This window comes from Rhinolophus sinicus, chromosome 9, assembly GCF_057876585.1.
Source record: "Rhinolophus sinicus isolate RSI-liver-muscle chromosome 9, RSI-T2T, whole genome shotgun sequence".
Taxonomy (NCBI): Eukaryota; Metazoa; Chordata; class Mammalia; order Chiroptera; family Rhinolophidae; genus Rhinolophus; species Rhinolophus sinicus.
In genome coordinates, this window is record NC_142509.1 from 37,114,906 (window position 1) to 37,129,494 (window position 14,589).

A 14,589-nucleotide genomic window follows, 5' to 3' on the forward strand; every position below is an offset into this window, starting at 1 on the left:
AAATCGAGGGCCATCAGGGCTGCCAGGCACCTCTCACCTTTCTTGGCCGTTTCCATCTCTTCTTCGGTCCAGCGGGAACTCTCGTTCATCTCCATAGAAGCTGAAAAGGAAGGCACGGGACGTTGGTAGCAGCTGGAGAGGGCCGTTTTCTACAGCTCTGGCCACACAGGCACCATGCTGAGCCGGAGTCACACCCAGGTTAAGCCTCACACCGGGTCCAGCCTCACAGGGCCCATGGGGTGTGAGGTGTGCAATCACCCCATTTTACGATGGTGGTCCAAGGCCTCAACTGGGAGAACTGCCTCTTCATGCACTTGGTCGGCATTGGTCCACTGGGGAGTACGGTGACTGTGTGAGAATGGGGGGCATGACGGACCTGGGCTCCAGATGGGCAGGGACCTCATCTGAGTGTGGACTCCTTGCTAGGGGCCCGTCATGAGCATTGCAGGGTGTTCAGCAGCAACCCTGGCCTCTACCCACTAGATGTCAGTAGGCTCTCGCTCCAACTGTCACAGTCAAACATGTTTCCAGACATGGCCAAGTGTCCCTTGGGGAGTCAATTACCCCGATTAAGAACCCTGTTCCATGGGGTGACTGTTAGTTCTCCCCAACTCATCCAGTACGAGGCTTCTCGTGTGACTCAAAGGGACACGGCTGACCCTGGAGTCGGGCCGGCGGCCAAGTCCCTGCTGGGCACTCTGCCCCCACATGTGAGTCGGGTCGTCCCCTGCAAGTTGCTGAAGACCCCATGGCGGGGGCACGAGGGATGTCAGCTTCGTGGACTGGGCACCAGGCACAGAACATGTGCTTGACAAAGGCTGGCAGACCAGTGGAGGCGAGTTCGGGCAGGAGAGAACATGAAGCAGCAGCTCAGGAGAGAGATGGCCCCACCCCCACAGGCAGCCACCCACTCTCGACTGCCATGGCCAACTTCCCCCTTCCTTCCCACGGGACCCCCAGAGGGAGGCTGTGAAGTCTGAGACTGGGTGGGGGTTGCTGGAATAGCCACGCTCCAGCCCCAACACTGGCCTGGGGTCCAGAGGAACTTCCCTAGAAGTCAGGCACACCAGTCCACTTCTGAAGGGCATCCTTCTGGCCTTGGCCTCTAGGCAAGCTGGCACCAAAAGGCAGCTGGCCTAAGACTAAAGGAACTGCATGGGATTTGTGGTCAACGGGACTACGTTTGAGCTTGACAGACTCCATGACTCTACAGAGGCAATGACCCTTCTCTAAGCCTCCAACAGCCCATCTATGAAATGGGTACTAATTACCTCCCATCAGAAGAAGGAAGGGCCAGGTAGCAGGCACAGATCCTGGGTGTGGGGGACGGGGTGCCTGTGAGAAATGCCACATTGCCTCTATCAACTGCCACCCTGGAAAGACATCTTGGTGGCAGGGACCCGGGTGGGAGCACCTCAGAGCAGGGGTGGGGGCTCCCGCAGAGGCGGGGTTCCAAAGAGCCAAAATGGAAGTGACGGCATACACACATCAGCTGCCCCCCTGTGGCCGAACTTGGGAATTGCTACTCAATTCTCTGTCTTCCCTCTTGGGTCCACAGAAGTGAAGCTAAGAACCCAGGCGCCTACCAGCGTGGAGACAGGGTTGGACAGTGGCTACTCAGCTCCAGCAACTGCTACCTGGTAGAAATGCAGGCCAAGTGCAGCCAGCTCTTCTGATTTAACAACAAAACCAAACTGTCCATCTGGATTTTTATGGGAATTGTCCCAGCTCTGGAACAATCACGGCCACTGAGTACCTTGCATGCCTCGCGCACCGCTGTAGGCTCTTCCTACACACAGTCACTGCAACGCTCACCCCACGGTTGCAGGCAACCACCGTGCAGATGAGGACACTGGGGCACAGAGAGGTTAAGGAACTCTGCCCAGATCACACAGCAAGCTCACAGCTAAAGATGGGGTGTTGAACCGGCTATGCTCTGGTGCCCTTCCCTGGCCCAGAACTCACCCAGCTCGGCGCTCTGCTGCGGGGTGACGGCTTCCTCACTGTTGGCCTCGTTGGCCATCGAGCGAGTAATACGGCCTTTGCGCCTCCCCTGGCTGTTGGCGGTTTTGCGGCCTTTGGAGGCCACTGCCTCCTTTTCATCGTTGTCCTCCCCAGACGTGTCGTCCGTCTTGTCCCTAAAGGTCAGAGAAGGAGACAGGGATGGCTTCACCTGAACCAGGAAACCGGACGGCAGCTGCAAGAGACCTGCGTTTCTTTAGCTCGAAGAACACTGGCTGGTAACAATCTGCCAGGCTCTCTGATCACCAGACGAGGGAGTGAAGCTGGTCGCTGTGTGCAACGCCACTTTATTTATCAAAAAGGAGGTGCGAGCTGGCAGCTATCGATTACCCCATTCTCCAGACGAGCAGACGTGGGCTGACAGTTCACTGGATGGCCATTTTATTCACCCAATGGGGATATGGGCTGGTGGCCGCTGGCAAGACCACTTTATACACCAGAGAGAGCTCTCTGCTGCTATCTGTCTGCCAGACTACTGGGTTAACCGCACGGGGGTGCAGGCTGGCAGCAATCAAAGCCACTTGACTCCCCAAAGAGATGTTCCTAGCACTGCCTTTGGTATTATTAGGGGCCCGTGTGCCTTGTGGAACATGCAGGAGGGAAGTCTCCTGCTTCCCTCCTGAGGGTCTTGCGCAGGCCGAGCCAGGTATGTGGGGGCGACTGTGACCTCAGTACCCGGAGGGAGCTCAGCCTTTCTCAGAAGCTGACTCAGGAGGGTTTACTGTGGGGCCGCTGGGATTTATCACCTCCGCCTCCCATCCATCTTCCTGAAGGGCCTCGCTGGAAGTCTGGGAGACAGGGGGTAACGAAGCCAGATGTTCTCTGAAACCACATTCCTGAGCCCATTCCAGGTACCTGGCGCTAAGCTAAGCCCTGCCCGCCTCCCTCGCTCAGCGTGACTCTCCAGCTGGCTGAGCTCCTGCCTGGGGCAGCACGGGAGGCTGTCAGGGCCCCGAGGCGAGGCTGTGCCTTGATCTGCAAGAACTCACACTGACAGCGATAATTCTAAAGGTGAGGGCAGCCGCCTGCCTGCATACCTAGTCCTTCCCCAGCTCCTCTGATCCCTGTCCCCCTCCCGGCATCTCAGGAAACTTGCCTGAGGAGGGAGAGGAGATGAGGAGGCAGAGTTCCAAAGTCATTGCCTGGATTTATTAGCTCAGGAGTGGAGCTCAAATGAGCTATCAGTCTGCAAAGTCTCCCGAGGGTTTGAGAAGAAAGGGTGGGGGAGGGGAGGCGCGGGCTTCCTGAGGGGGACTGTCAGGAACAGAGCAGAAGGCGCCTCCCTTCCAGGCAGGCGTCTGCAGGCAGCACACTGCCAGGTCCTCACCCGGCTCCACAGGCTGAGCGCTGACCCCGCCCCCAGGGCCCTGGGCTGAACGCTGACCCCGCCCCCAGGGCCACAGGCTGAGCGCTGACCCCGCCCCCAGGGCCCCGGCTGAGCGCTGACCCCGCCCCCAGGGCCCCGGGCTGAGCGCTGACCCCGCCCCCAGGGCCCCGGCTGAGCGCCGACCCCGCCCCCAGGGCCCCGGGCTGAGCGCTGACCCCGCCCCCAGGGCCCCGGCTGAGCGCCGACCCCGCCCCCAGGGCCCCGGGCTGAGCGCTGACCCCGCCCCCAGGGTCACGGCCGACTTACTTGGTCAGGTCCTCCTTGTCATTGTCCACGTCTGGCCGCTCCTCCTCCTTCTCGGCCTCCTTCTCCTTCTCCTTCTCCTCCTTCTCCTCCTGGCTGCTCCGGGGCATCTGCTGTTGCTGCTGCTGCTGTTGCTGCTGCTGCTGCTGCCAGGCCCGGGAGGGGGGGCAGGGGGAGAGAGGAAAACAGTGCGCAGGTGAGCCCTACACCTGGGCTGGCGGGAGGAGAGCCACACGAGGGAGTCAGCCCTTCCGAAGAGGTGGGCTGAGGCTGCTGCCAGCGCGGGCGCCCTCGGGGCCTGGGGAGGCCTGGCTTCAGCTCCTGCCTCCTCCCCTGGGTGGGTGGCTGTGTGGGTGGCCTTGAGTGACCGTCTCAACCCCTCTGTGCTCTGCTGCTTCTCCCTTAAAAGCAGGGGTACTCAGTGTGCCTACATCTCAGCCAGGGGCCAGGAGGCTGAGATGGGAAACCCTCACAGAGCTGGTGTCTAGTGCAGGTATTCTGGTGGGACAGAAGCCGTGAAGCCAGAGGGCAGGGCCCTGGTCACCCTCAGGCAGGAGCAGGCTGTGGGTCGGGGACCCTGGGATACATCCCTGGCTCCCACCCCTGCCCGTCCCTCACGAAGCTCAGGCCACCTGCCTAAGCCTCAGTCTCCACAGTAGGTTGATGGTGGTTGTGGCCATGATGGGGCCCACTCTGCTGTCAAGGGCTTGGTCTGGACCCCCTGGGGGGCAAGGCAGGCTCATGCTACAGGGAGATCAAAGAGGCAAGGCCAGCCTCCTCCGCAGGCCTCTTTCTTTCATGTCCTCCCAAGCCGGCAGGGCAGGTGAGGCGGGCACTGGCCAACCACACTGGGCCACTGACCCTACCCTCACCAAGACGGGAGGAAGTGGGGAGCAGCCAGCTCTTTCCCGCACGCTGCCCAACTTCCTTTCTGTCCTGTCTGATTTCTTTCAAAGCGCACAGATTCCCTTCAGCACCCGAGTCTGCCCTGAGGACAGCTGCCAAACCAGACCATCTTTCCCTCCGGCTGAGCCAAGTGAAATGAAAACAAACCCGCCGAGTACTAGGGACATGGTCATACACCAAGGGAAAAAAACTCAAGCATATTGGGGGGGCTCCCTTCCCCCCATCTTTCCTCAGTACCAGGAACACAAGCACATCAACACACAAGGCTGCCCTGGACTAGAGCCCCCACTCTCTAGACCCTGTAGCTTTCATTGAGGGTGCAGCTGAGCACAGGGCCAGTCAGGGGCATTCTGTGGCCGCCAGGGCACAGACCGTGGCTCCCCAAGGCTGCACCAGTGTCCATCTGGAACCTCCTGGCTCGAGTCTGCCCCCTTCCCCAAGGGACCCCCCGTTCTGTAAGTGGACAGGAGGAGCGAACAGCCCCTCTCCCCAATAGTGTCTGCCGATTCCCGATAGGTAGCCAGTGCCCCTCAACTGGCCTGACCCACCACCACCGAAACCCTCAAACACTGAGGCGTAACCTTTCAACAGCTGGGGAGCTGCAGACAAGCCTCTTCTGGAACTGGCCCAGCAGGTGGAGCCTGGCAGAGGTTTTCCAGTGTGTTCCCACACGGCGTGCCCTCTCCACACTTGCCTGACGAGGGCAAAGAGGGTGAGTGGGAGTCATGGACCAGGACGTGGGCTGGGGAGATGGCGTGGCCCACTAGGGAGGGGTTCCCCGCCCTGTGGGCTGCCCAGCGTGGCTGCTGTCTCCACCTGTCACATTCGCCAGCTCCTGAATACACAGGAACCGGATGCCCAGAGCTGGGGGCAGGCCAGGGCAGGGGCTTTCCAACCGCAGGGAGCTTGGCGTCTCCCAACATTGCCCTCAGCTGTGCCTGTGCCAATAAGCACCCACTGGGCTGCAGCTTCACGCCAAAGCTTTTCTCACTGTCTCTCTCAGTGGCCACATGAGCCTGACTCCAGGCCACCCTCCCAGAGCACCTGTCATTGTCCCTTGGGTCTATGCTTGTTGGGGGTCTCCAGGCCCCTTGGGGTCTCATCTTTGCGCCACAAAGCAGGCTAGCAGGTACAGCTACCCACCCACTGAGGCCCAGGCAGCAGCCGGCCCTAGCCTCCCAGCCGCACATTAATGCATCGTGGCTGCAAGGGCTGCCTCAGGGGTCTGCACCGGCACCGGCACTGGGCTAGGTGTCTGCCTGCCGCAGCCCTCCTCTGTGCCCCGAAAAGCCCCACCGGGGTTCACGACACGCCCATTGCTGTGCATATTCTACAGACCTGCTCCTTCCTGACTTGTCTGAAGTCCCGAGGATGATGATGAAGAGGGAAAAGCCAACAGTAATGGCCCTGTCCCCGGCACCACACTGAGCGCCTTGTGAACGCTGTCCTGTTCAACACCCTTAGCCAACCTCGGGCAGAAAAAGCGTCACCACCTACTAGGGCTCCCCTTCAGGACCTCAGCCCCATCCACAGGTCGCAGACGACACTGGCTGGGTTTCACAGGCAATTTAGAGCCACGGGTGTCACAGCCCGACGGCTGCACACACGGGTCCCCTAGGAGCTCTTAGAAGGCCTTCTCCCAGGCCCCACTCACACCAATCACGTCTGACTCTCGGGGTCAGACCCAGGCATTGGTGGGCTTCAATTCCCAGGTTATTCCAATAGGCAGCCAGGTTTGAGAACCAGGGCTTTAGATCAGGAGCCGGACAACTCTTTCTATTAGGCCCAGCTAGTATTTACTTTCAGGCCATTTCTCTTCAGTCTGTCACAATCAGTGAACGAAAGCAGCCAAACTGTAAGCAAATAGGTGTGGCTGTGTGCCAACAAAACTTTATTATTATTATTTTTTAAGAAGGGCGCAGCTCAGTGGCCCATGCAGGGATGAAACCGGCAACCTTGGTGCTACTAGCACCACGCTCCACCCAACTGAGCTAACCGGCTGCCCCCCAACAAAACTTCATTAATGAAAACAGACTCTGGGCCTGCTCCAGACCAGCGCTGCTCAAACTAGAACATACACATGAACCTCCTGCTTATACTGGAAAAATGCAGATTCTGATTCTGTGGGTCTGGGGCGGGCCTGAGACTCCGCATTTGTAGGCGGCACCCAGCAGAGGCTGACGGGGTAGTTCCTGGACCATAGGACACACCCAGGCCCCTTGCCACTGGCAGCAGGTGATGCCTGGGGACCGGGGAGAAGATCCAGAAGCCAAACTGCCCCATATACATTGATTCCACAGCTCACAAAGGGGGTCCCGCTTTGTTTTTCAGACATGTCAGGCTGACGATGGGCTGCATGCCCAGTGCTTGGTCGGGAACGTCCCCTCCAAACCACAGCACGGCTCTGCGGAAAACCTGACCGGATCTATGGTTAGCCAGAGACATCAGTTCAGATCCCCAAGGGACCCTGCTTCCGGAGCACTGAGTACTGGACAAGCAGCCGGTGACTGAGTCTGCGTTGTGCCGAAGCCTCAGACCATGCATGGAAAACAGGATGAAAAAAACAGCAAATACTGACTGAGCCCCACAAACGTTTGACAGGCCGTGTTCTCCTCATTTCACACCTGTTAGTTACTGAATCCTCCCAATAACCCCGGGGTTATCTGTTTTATAAAGAGGAGAATACAAAGACACGGCGAGGTTAAATAACTCGCCCAACGTCAACAGCATTTCCTAGCAAGACCCTGCAGGCAGGTGCACTGCTTCCCACTCCGCTCGCAGATCACAGACTCCTCCTCACCCCCGTTTAAGCCAAATTATGACACCCATGTGTTCATTCCTTCCACGAACACGCTCTAGGTCCCCAAGGGGAACACCAAGCCACAGAAAACCCGGTCCCCAACCACACAGGGCTAGCACTTCAGTTGACGAAGAACTACGAGAAGACAGGTGCTGGCTGCGGTGATGAGTTTACAAAGGCAGCACACTGCACACGTGGAGCATTTCGCCTTGACCCACGGAGACAAGGAAGCAGGCCTATGAGCTGAGTCTCCAAGGCTCTGGGCAGAGGATGATGGGCCCTTCCAGGCAGGGGACGTGGCTAGGCGACATGGGCTTTACGGCGTCCTGCTCGGGAGGTGGAGGGGTGAGCTGAGAATGATGTGACTGCTCCATGCCTAAGGGCAATGCGGCCGTCAGTTCCAGGAATGAGAGGCCTGCCCCATGACAGGTGGTGCCAACAACCCAGGTAGGAGCAATGAGACGGAATTCTCAGCCGACAGTTCACGAGAACTCCCCGACACCCAGCAATGTCGGCTGAGGCCCCCTCTCATGCATTCGTTCCACAAATACTGGACTGAGCATGTACTCTGTCTCACGTGCCTCCTGAGACGGGTCTGCCCCCATGACACCCCGTGTCGTGGCAGTGGGGGGAGGGGAGCCCAGGAGCCCGAGGCTGGTGTGAGAAGTGGGGTCTGGGGTCAGAACCAAGGCAGAGCAGCATGTCCAGTTGCTGGCAGCCCCTCCCTGGCACTCATCCAGCCCATGTGTCCCTCCTGGGGATAAAGCACAAGGTGATGCCGCCTTCCTCACCGAGGGGCGTCTTCTTGCAAGACACAGAGCAGACAGAGGTGTTGCAGCCGGCTCGTACCAGCTCAGGGGAGCAGCAGACTTCAATGTGCAGGGCTTGCTGGCCGGGAGTTACACTCAGCCATTACTAAACACTGAAACACATCTGCATAACCTTACAAGTAAAGAAACGGTAACAAAAGCAAAGGTGGTAAGTACTGGAAACGCATCACTCCCCAGTTATTCGACTACATCTGGCTACATCTCCAGGTTCTTGTGTCAATTGTGCCTGTATGGCAGAAGCAGGATACGACGATGTGCTATGTGAGTCCCTCCCCAGTGCCACACTCAGTGACATCACGGTGGTAGCCTGGAACTGGCCATGGGGGGAGTATTTACACCACGGCAATCGGCGGGGGCTACAGATCCGGGCTTCGCTCCCAGAAAGCTGGTCGCTAAACACTCAGCAGCACTCCACTGCCGACATGCCAAGAAAACCTGAGCAGCACTGAACATACACACCCGTGATGTCTGTCCTGCCTATGGGGTGATGTGGGCTTTTGGCAGCCAAGGCTTCGTTTCAAGTGCTCAATCAGATTCTGTCCTGCCACCTAGGAGTAAAATCTTAAGTCCACACCACACGGCAGGGTGACCTAGCCCCTGCCCATCTCGCCCACCTCCCTCAGGGCTGCCCTCCACCTGCTGGAGGACACTGCACTGTCTCTGCCTCAGAGCCTTTGCACCTGCTGTGCCCTCTGCCTGGGACTCTGCCTCTGGCTCTGCCTGGCCAATTCCTTATGACTCAAGTCTGAGCCCCAATGACACCTCCTGAGGGAAGCCTTGGGTCAGCTCGCTAGAAGCTGCCCTCCCTCTCATCAGCTGTTGTGGCTCCGGCTTACTTTTTGCAGCCCTTACCACCATGGGAAACAATCATGCTCATCCACTTGTGCGTGCTCCACCTCCCACCCCCTGGACTGTCAGTTTAGGGGACCTCGTTTGTCTTGTTCACTGTGGAATCACCTAGAACGGAGACACGGTGCAGGCTGGGACCCCTCCTGCCACGACCTCGCTGGCACAGGCCCACACAAACACTGCTCTCCTGGTAACTACTTCCCAGACTCTTGGCAGCCCAGCCTGCGATGCCAACTGAGGTCTGTCAGCCCCACACCTCTCACCCCGAGGTCTGACTGATCCGCGCTCCTGTTTTCTGGGCGGGGCTCACATGGTCCATATCCATGTCTTCTGTCCCTTTGATGTGGTCTCCCCGCCACCGCGTCACAGCCCATGAGAAGGCCGTGTTTGTCTTCTCCCAAAGCAGGAGCCCAGCTCGCTCAGTGCCTGGGGTACGGCCTGCCCAGGGGCCACCTGCCAGATGTCTTCCTGAGAACAGTGTCCCAGGGACATGTCTGGGGGACTGTGGGCTTGGAGGAGGAGCCCCCTGGAGGTCTGTCCCCACTTAGTACAGAGCTGGGCAGGGGATCAGGGACATCTGCTCACAGGAACCCTGAACCAGACGCAATCCCGCCCAGTCCAGTTTGCCCCCAGCAGGGCAGAAATGGCTGCTTCTCGCAGGCCTGGGGAAGTGGGACTGACCCCCTGCTGGAGGCCCATCCCTGCATGGGCGGTGGTTTGGGATAAGACGCAAGCAGCTCGTGCTCACCCAGAAGCACAGCCCAACCTAGAGGCAATCTGGCCCCGTCTGGCCCGCCACATGTCCCCGCCAGACTTGTCATGGGGGGAGGGAGGCAGCCAGGCCCTGGGAACCAGCACCAACTGCACAGTGGCTGCCCCCTCTCCCCGTGTGGACCTCGCTTGGCTGGCCCTGCCCTGGAACAAGGCTTCCTGGTCATACTATCCCCATGGGAGCTGAGCTGCCTGAGGCCTCTGGAGTGCCACAGCAACCAAAACAAGGTCACCTAGCCCTCAGCAGGGAGCTGGGAGAGGAGGCTGGGGGTGGGGGGTGGGAAGAGGGATGGGGGAGGAAGAAAGATGGGGGAAGGTGAGAGACCCAGACGGACCAGGGAGAAGAGGGGGTGTGTGTGTGTGAGAGAGAGAGAGAGAGAGAGAGAGAGAGGGATGGATGAGAGAAGGGAGGGAGAGAAACAGAGAGAGATACATGGAGAGGCAGAGAAGACAGAGACAGAAACACGAGAGAAACAGAGAGACAGAGAAAAAGATATGGGAGAGAGAAAGAAGTGGACAGAGAGAAACAGGAAAACAGACGCAGAAAGAGAGATCAGCCTGGGAAAGTGCAAGAGACGGGGGTGAGGGCCCGGTCAGCGGTGGGGCAGCTGCACAGGACACAGGAAGAGCTGCGACGGAGGGTGTGTGCAGGCCAGGGAGCCGGAGGGAGGAAGCGGTCCCCTCCCTGGACTTCCCCGCTGGAGGGACAGGCCAGGAGACTGGGCGCCCAGGACAGGCATTTCCTGTCCCCGCACGGGCTCTGCAGGAAGGGAAGACCACAGACGGCGGCCACGAGGAGACCGGCCAGGCCTGTTCCCCAGCTGCCCCGTCCCCTACGTACAGCAGGAACACTCACCTTTGGTGACACGCTCCCACCACAGCATGGCCCCCCCATCACCGGCAGGCCACAGCGGCTACCCCACCATCACTGCTGCCTCTGGGCCCGGCCCTGCTGCCTGGCCTCAGCTCCCCGACGGTCCGCATAGTTAGGCTAACTAGTGACCACAGCATTCCTGGGCTCCGATTTTGCAATTAGTTGGGATAACTCGGCCCCCTTGTCCATGAATCATAAACTATAAACCATTATGCCGTCACCCGGTGCTCTGAGCTGGCCTTCCTTGGCCGGTGATTCACCTCAGGCAGAGGATAAGCAAGCCATGGCCCAGGCCACAAGTTCACCAGCCACCCAGGGTTGGATCTCCGGGGCCAGGGGCCAGGAGGTGGGGGCTTGGTCCTCTCCTGCCAAGGCTTGGGCATGTGCGTCTGGTGGGGGTGGGCATGAAGAGGCTGGCATTCCAAATGTTTACGGCCAGGCCTGCATCTCCCTCTGTGAGAATACGGAGAAGCTTCTAGAAGGTGGACAGCACCCTCTGTTAAACAGAAGGCCATCCTGGCACTCCCAGTGGCCAGCACACATCGCCCACCTCCAGATGGCTGCAGGGCCGGGCAGCAGCGCAGTGGACGTCAGGACAGGACTTCTGAGGCCCAGAGACATCCCACGACCCATGCTTTTCACCAAGGAGTTCTACCTTCCACTTGTATAACCATCCACGCTTTTGAAATGCAGCCATCGAATGATCGACCAACGGGTTGGTACAGGTGTGCAGTGAGGGCGCGACAGGGCGGGGTATCACCTGAGTGAGGGGCACCGTACTGCACACACTGCTAAAGTATTCAGGTCACGAGCACTTTGAAGTGGTTTGCAAATGAGCAGGATTCGTCCCCCAAGACAGACTGGCCAGGTCCCCTTCTAGAAGGGGCTTTGCTGCCCCAGCCACCATGAGTGCCCTCAGCTGTCCGTGGCCTGTGGCTTAAGTCCCAGCCCTCTGAGCCCACCTGGGAAACCTCAGAAGGGTCATTCCAGCTCCAGAGCACCCCCGATGGTTGGTCAGGGCTGCTGGTGAGCCTGTGTTGTGCCTGGATTTCCCCTTCTGCCACCCTGCTCCCTTCCCCTTTCTTCCCCAAGGGGCGGCCCAAGGGGCCCTCCCAATGAAGGCACAAGTTCTTAGAGGGTTCCTGGACCACAGCAGCGGTATGGCCAGAGCGCCTGTTAGAAATGCAGGCCCTCAGGCCCCAAGAGGGGCGCAGGGCAGCGTCTGCACTTTCACAGCCCCCAGGCTGTCTGAGAGGTCCTGCTGGTCGCCAGCAATGTCTCAGGGTCTGTGACTCAGTCTCAGCCCTGGTGACCCCAGGAGGGCACAGCCCAGGGACGCTACCCCAGGCACTCTGGCATGGATGGCAGTGTTAGGAGAAGGAAGAAGGCCTCTGTTCTGGTGAGAATAACTTCCCACTATCAGAGCCATGGGCTTCCCCTCGTCAGACCCGGGCTTCTGAGACTGGAGCCCGAGACAGCCTCCCCTTATCACTGCCCGTTTCAATCCCACTGAGGCAGGAACGGCAACGGAAGGGAACACCGGGGAAGTCATCAGGGGCATCCCGAGCTAGGAGCCAGCCAGCTCAGGTAATGTACCTGCTACAAGGTGGCAGGTGCCCACTTGCCGGCACCTCGGAAGTCCCACCTCGCTTGAGTCTACGACAGCAGCTCTTAATTGGGACAGTCTATGAGGTGTCGAGACAGTCAGGCCTGGCTGAGTCCTTCGCTCTGGCTTCCTGCAGGATCCCAGTCTGATATGGCTCTGGAGGTAAAGCTTTACAGCCCTGGCATGCAGCAGGCACTCAATGAACGCGCTCTGGAAAACTCACATGTGCATCCGACACCCCTGTGGGGGAGGGGATTGACCTTGGAGAAATGAGGCACAGGGCATATCCCAGGGGTATCGGCCAAGCTGACAAGAAAGGGCTCATGGCCATCCTTGGCAACGAGTGGCCAAAAGCCACGGAACCACTCCAGGACCACGGACAGGGACCACAGCCACCAGCCACCTGGAGAAGGGGCCCCTGGGGGTGCTGAGAGAGACTGCAGGACAGAAAGACCAGGGGAAACAGCCCCCTGCGTCTCCCAGAGGCATCCATTGCACCGGGAGCGAGAGACTCCCCAAAGAGACAGAGACTTTCCAGCTGCTGGCCTCATGGGAGCTTGGGTCCCACAGGGGCTGGAGCACAGAGGGATTCCCAGTGACTGGAGACAGAGCACAGGCAGGGCCGTCCCACTGCAGCGAACCCTGAGCCCCATCTGCTGTACGGATCCAGCAGAGCCTGGCACCGGGAACACCCCAGAGGTCTACGAGATCGGTGAGTGCCAGTTTCCAAGAGGCTGGCTGCACCGCAAACACGCCGCAAACAACCCGCCGGGGCCCCAGCCGAGGGTGCAGCTTTGAATCCTGAGTCTGACACTCCCAGCAGGCTCCCCGGGAACCCTTCTCCCTGTGCCTGCTTCCTCATCTGTGTAGTGGGGACAGTGACACAGCCTCTCCCATAAGGCTGCTCCCAGTTACCACGCGTCGAGCCCTCAGCACAGCCTGGCACGTGGTGACAGCTGGCACAGCGTGAATGTACCATTGTCGCTGTCCCCGCCCCAACACAGGGCCGGGCGCCCCAAGAATTCTGACAGGGCTCTGGCGTCTCACTGGATTCCCAGTGTCCCCCACGATGGGTCAAGCAAATACAGGCCGTGACAACCTAAAACCAGGGGGCCCAGGCAGCTGGGGTGAGCCTGAAGTGCTCCCTTCAAGAAATACCTCCCCCACCAATGGCTCAGCCTCCATCCACCTGAGAGCAGGGGCCACCTCCTGGCAGCGATGCCCCATCCCCGAGGCCTCCACCACATCTGCTGGGAAGGACCTGGTTATCTGTCCTGTGGTTGCCCAGGGAGACAAGGGGACCTTCTCTGGGGCTGAGCTGTTTATCCAGAAGTCCCAATGGACAAATGACCCACAGCAGGCTGTGAGGGAAGGTGACGCAGGGCGGGGACCCATGTGCACTGTGGCCTTGGATTCCCGCCTCATCCCACCCAGGGTCCTGAGCTGCCACAGTGTGCCGAGTGTCGGTCAGAAACAAGGAAGGGACAGAAGGGACAAGAGAGCGGTCACCTGGCTCAGGCAGCAGGCACTGCCCCCAGCCTGTGGTGGGTAACCCTCCATGCCCATCCCCCGCGCGTCTGGCTGCACGGAGCGCAGGGTCTCTCCCCCCACGCTCGCAGCACCAACCCACTGGAGACCTCCACCGCCTGCGCCCACCTACAGGCGCCCAAGCAGATATGCCCAGGCCCACTCCATGCCAGGCAGCTGAACCGCCACCCTCCTCACCAAATTTATCGGCAAGATCATGGGTTTTATAAAACCATGGAGAGAGAAAGACGCTCAGCATGCTCGAATTAACACGAGGAGCTACAGGACCTGTGTCTGCCGCTTCCTTCGTTGTCAAGGGGCAGAGAGGAGTTACAGACCAAAGTCAACACGTGGGTTGACCCATTTACTCCATAGTTATGAACAGGGCTGGCGGGCAGTGGTGAGGGCAGTGGATCTGCCTGGCAGAGTCCGTCCAGGGTTTGCGCATGCATCTCCATCCCTGGCAGGACCTGGGCCACAGCTGCACCTCTCTAGCAGCCCCGGCTCACCAGAGGGTGGAGAGGGCTCCAAAGACATGTCCTGTCTCCCAAGGAGACAGGGCGCCCTGCCCTCTGGCTTCTGTCTTTCTGCAAGAGGCAGAGCGCGGAGGCCTCCTTTCTCCATCCGGGGAGCCCCAGCCTGAGAAACAAGCTTGAGCAGAGGGTAAAACCACCAGAGAAGCCCCGCATCTCCCAGCTTTACAGATGCGGCAGCTAATCCGGGACAACTGAGACAAAAAGAGGAAACAAACGTTTCTCTTCTGCTTTAAAACAC

At 59.4% G+C, this 14,589-nt stretch overlaps 1 protein-coding gene across 29 annotated transcripts in view; it reads right to left on the reverse strand.

The window, feature by feature from the left end:
- The window catches only part of NCOR2 (nuclear receptor corepressor 2), a 185,489-nt gene that overhangs the window by 62,462 nt on the left and 108,438 nt on the right, over positions 1 to 14,589 (reverse strand). For 28 of the 29 annotated variants that reach the window (XM_088801070.1, XM_074321476.2, XM_074321465.2 and 25 more), the window contains 3 exons: positions 3,656 to 3,798; positions 1,966 to 2,138; positions 38 to 100 (listed from right to left, as the gene is read on the reverse strand). In XM_088801070.1, the coding sequence (XP_088657196.1) occupies positions 38 to 100; positions 1,966 to 2,138; positions 3,656 to 3,798 (379 nt within the window). The remainder of the gene's footprint in view (positions 1 to 37; positions 101 to 1,965; positions 2,139 to 3,655; positions 3,799 to 14,589) is intronic. The other variant, XM_088801072.1, reaches the window with a different exon arrangement.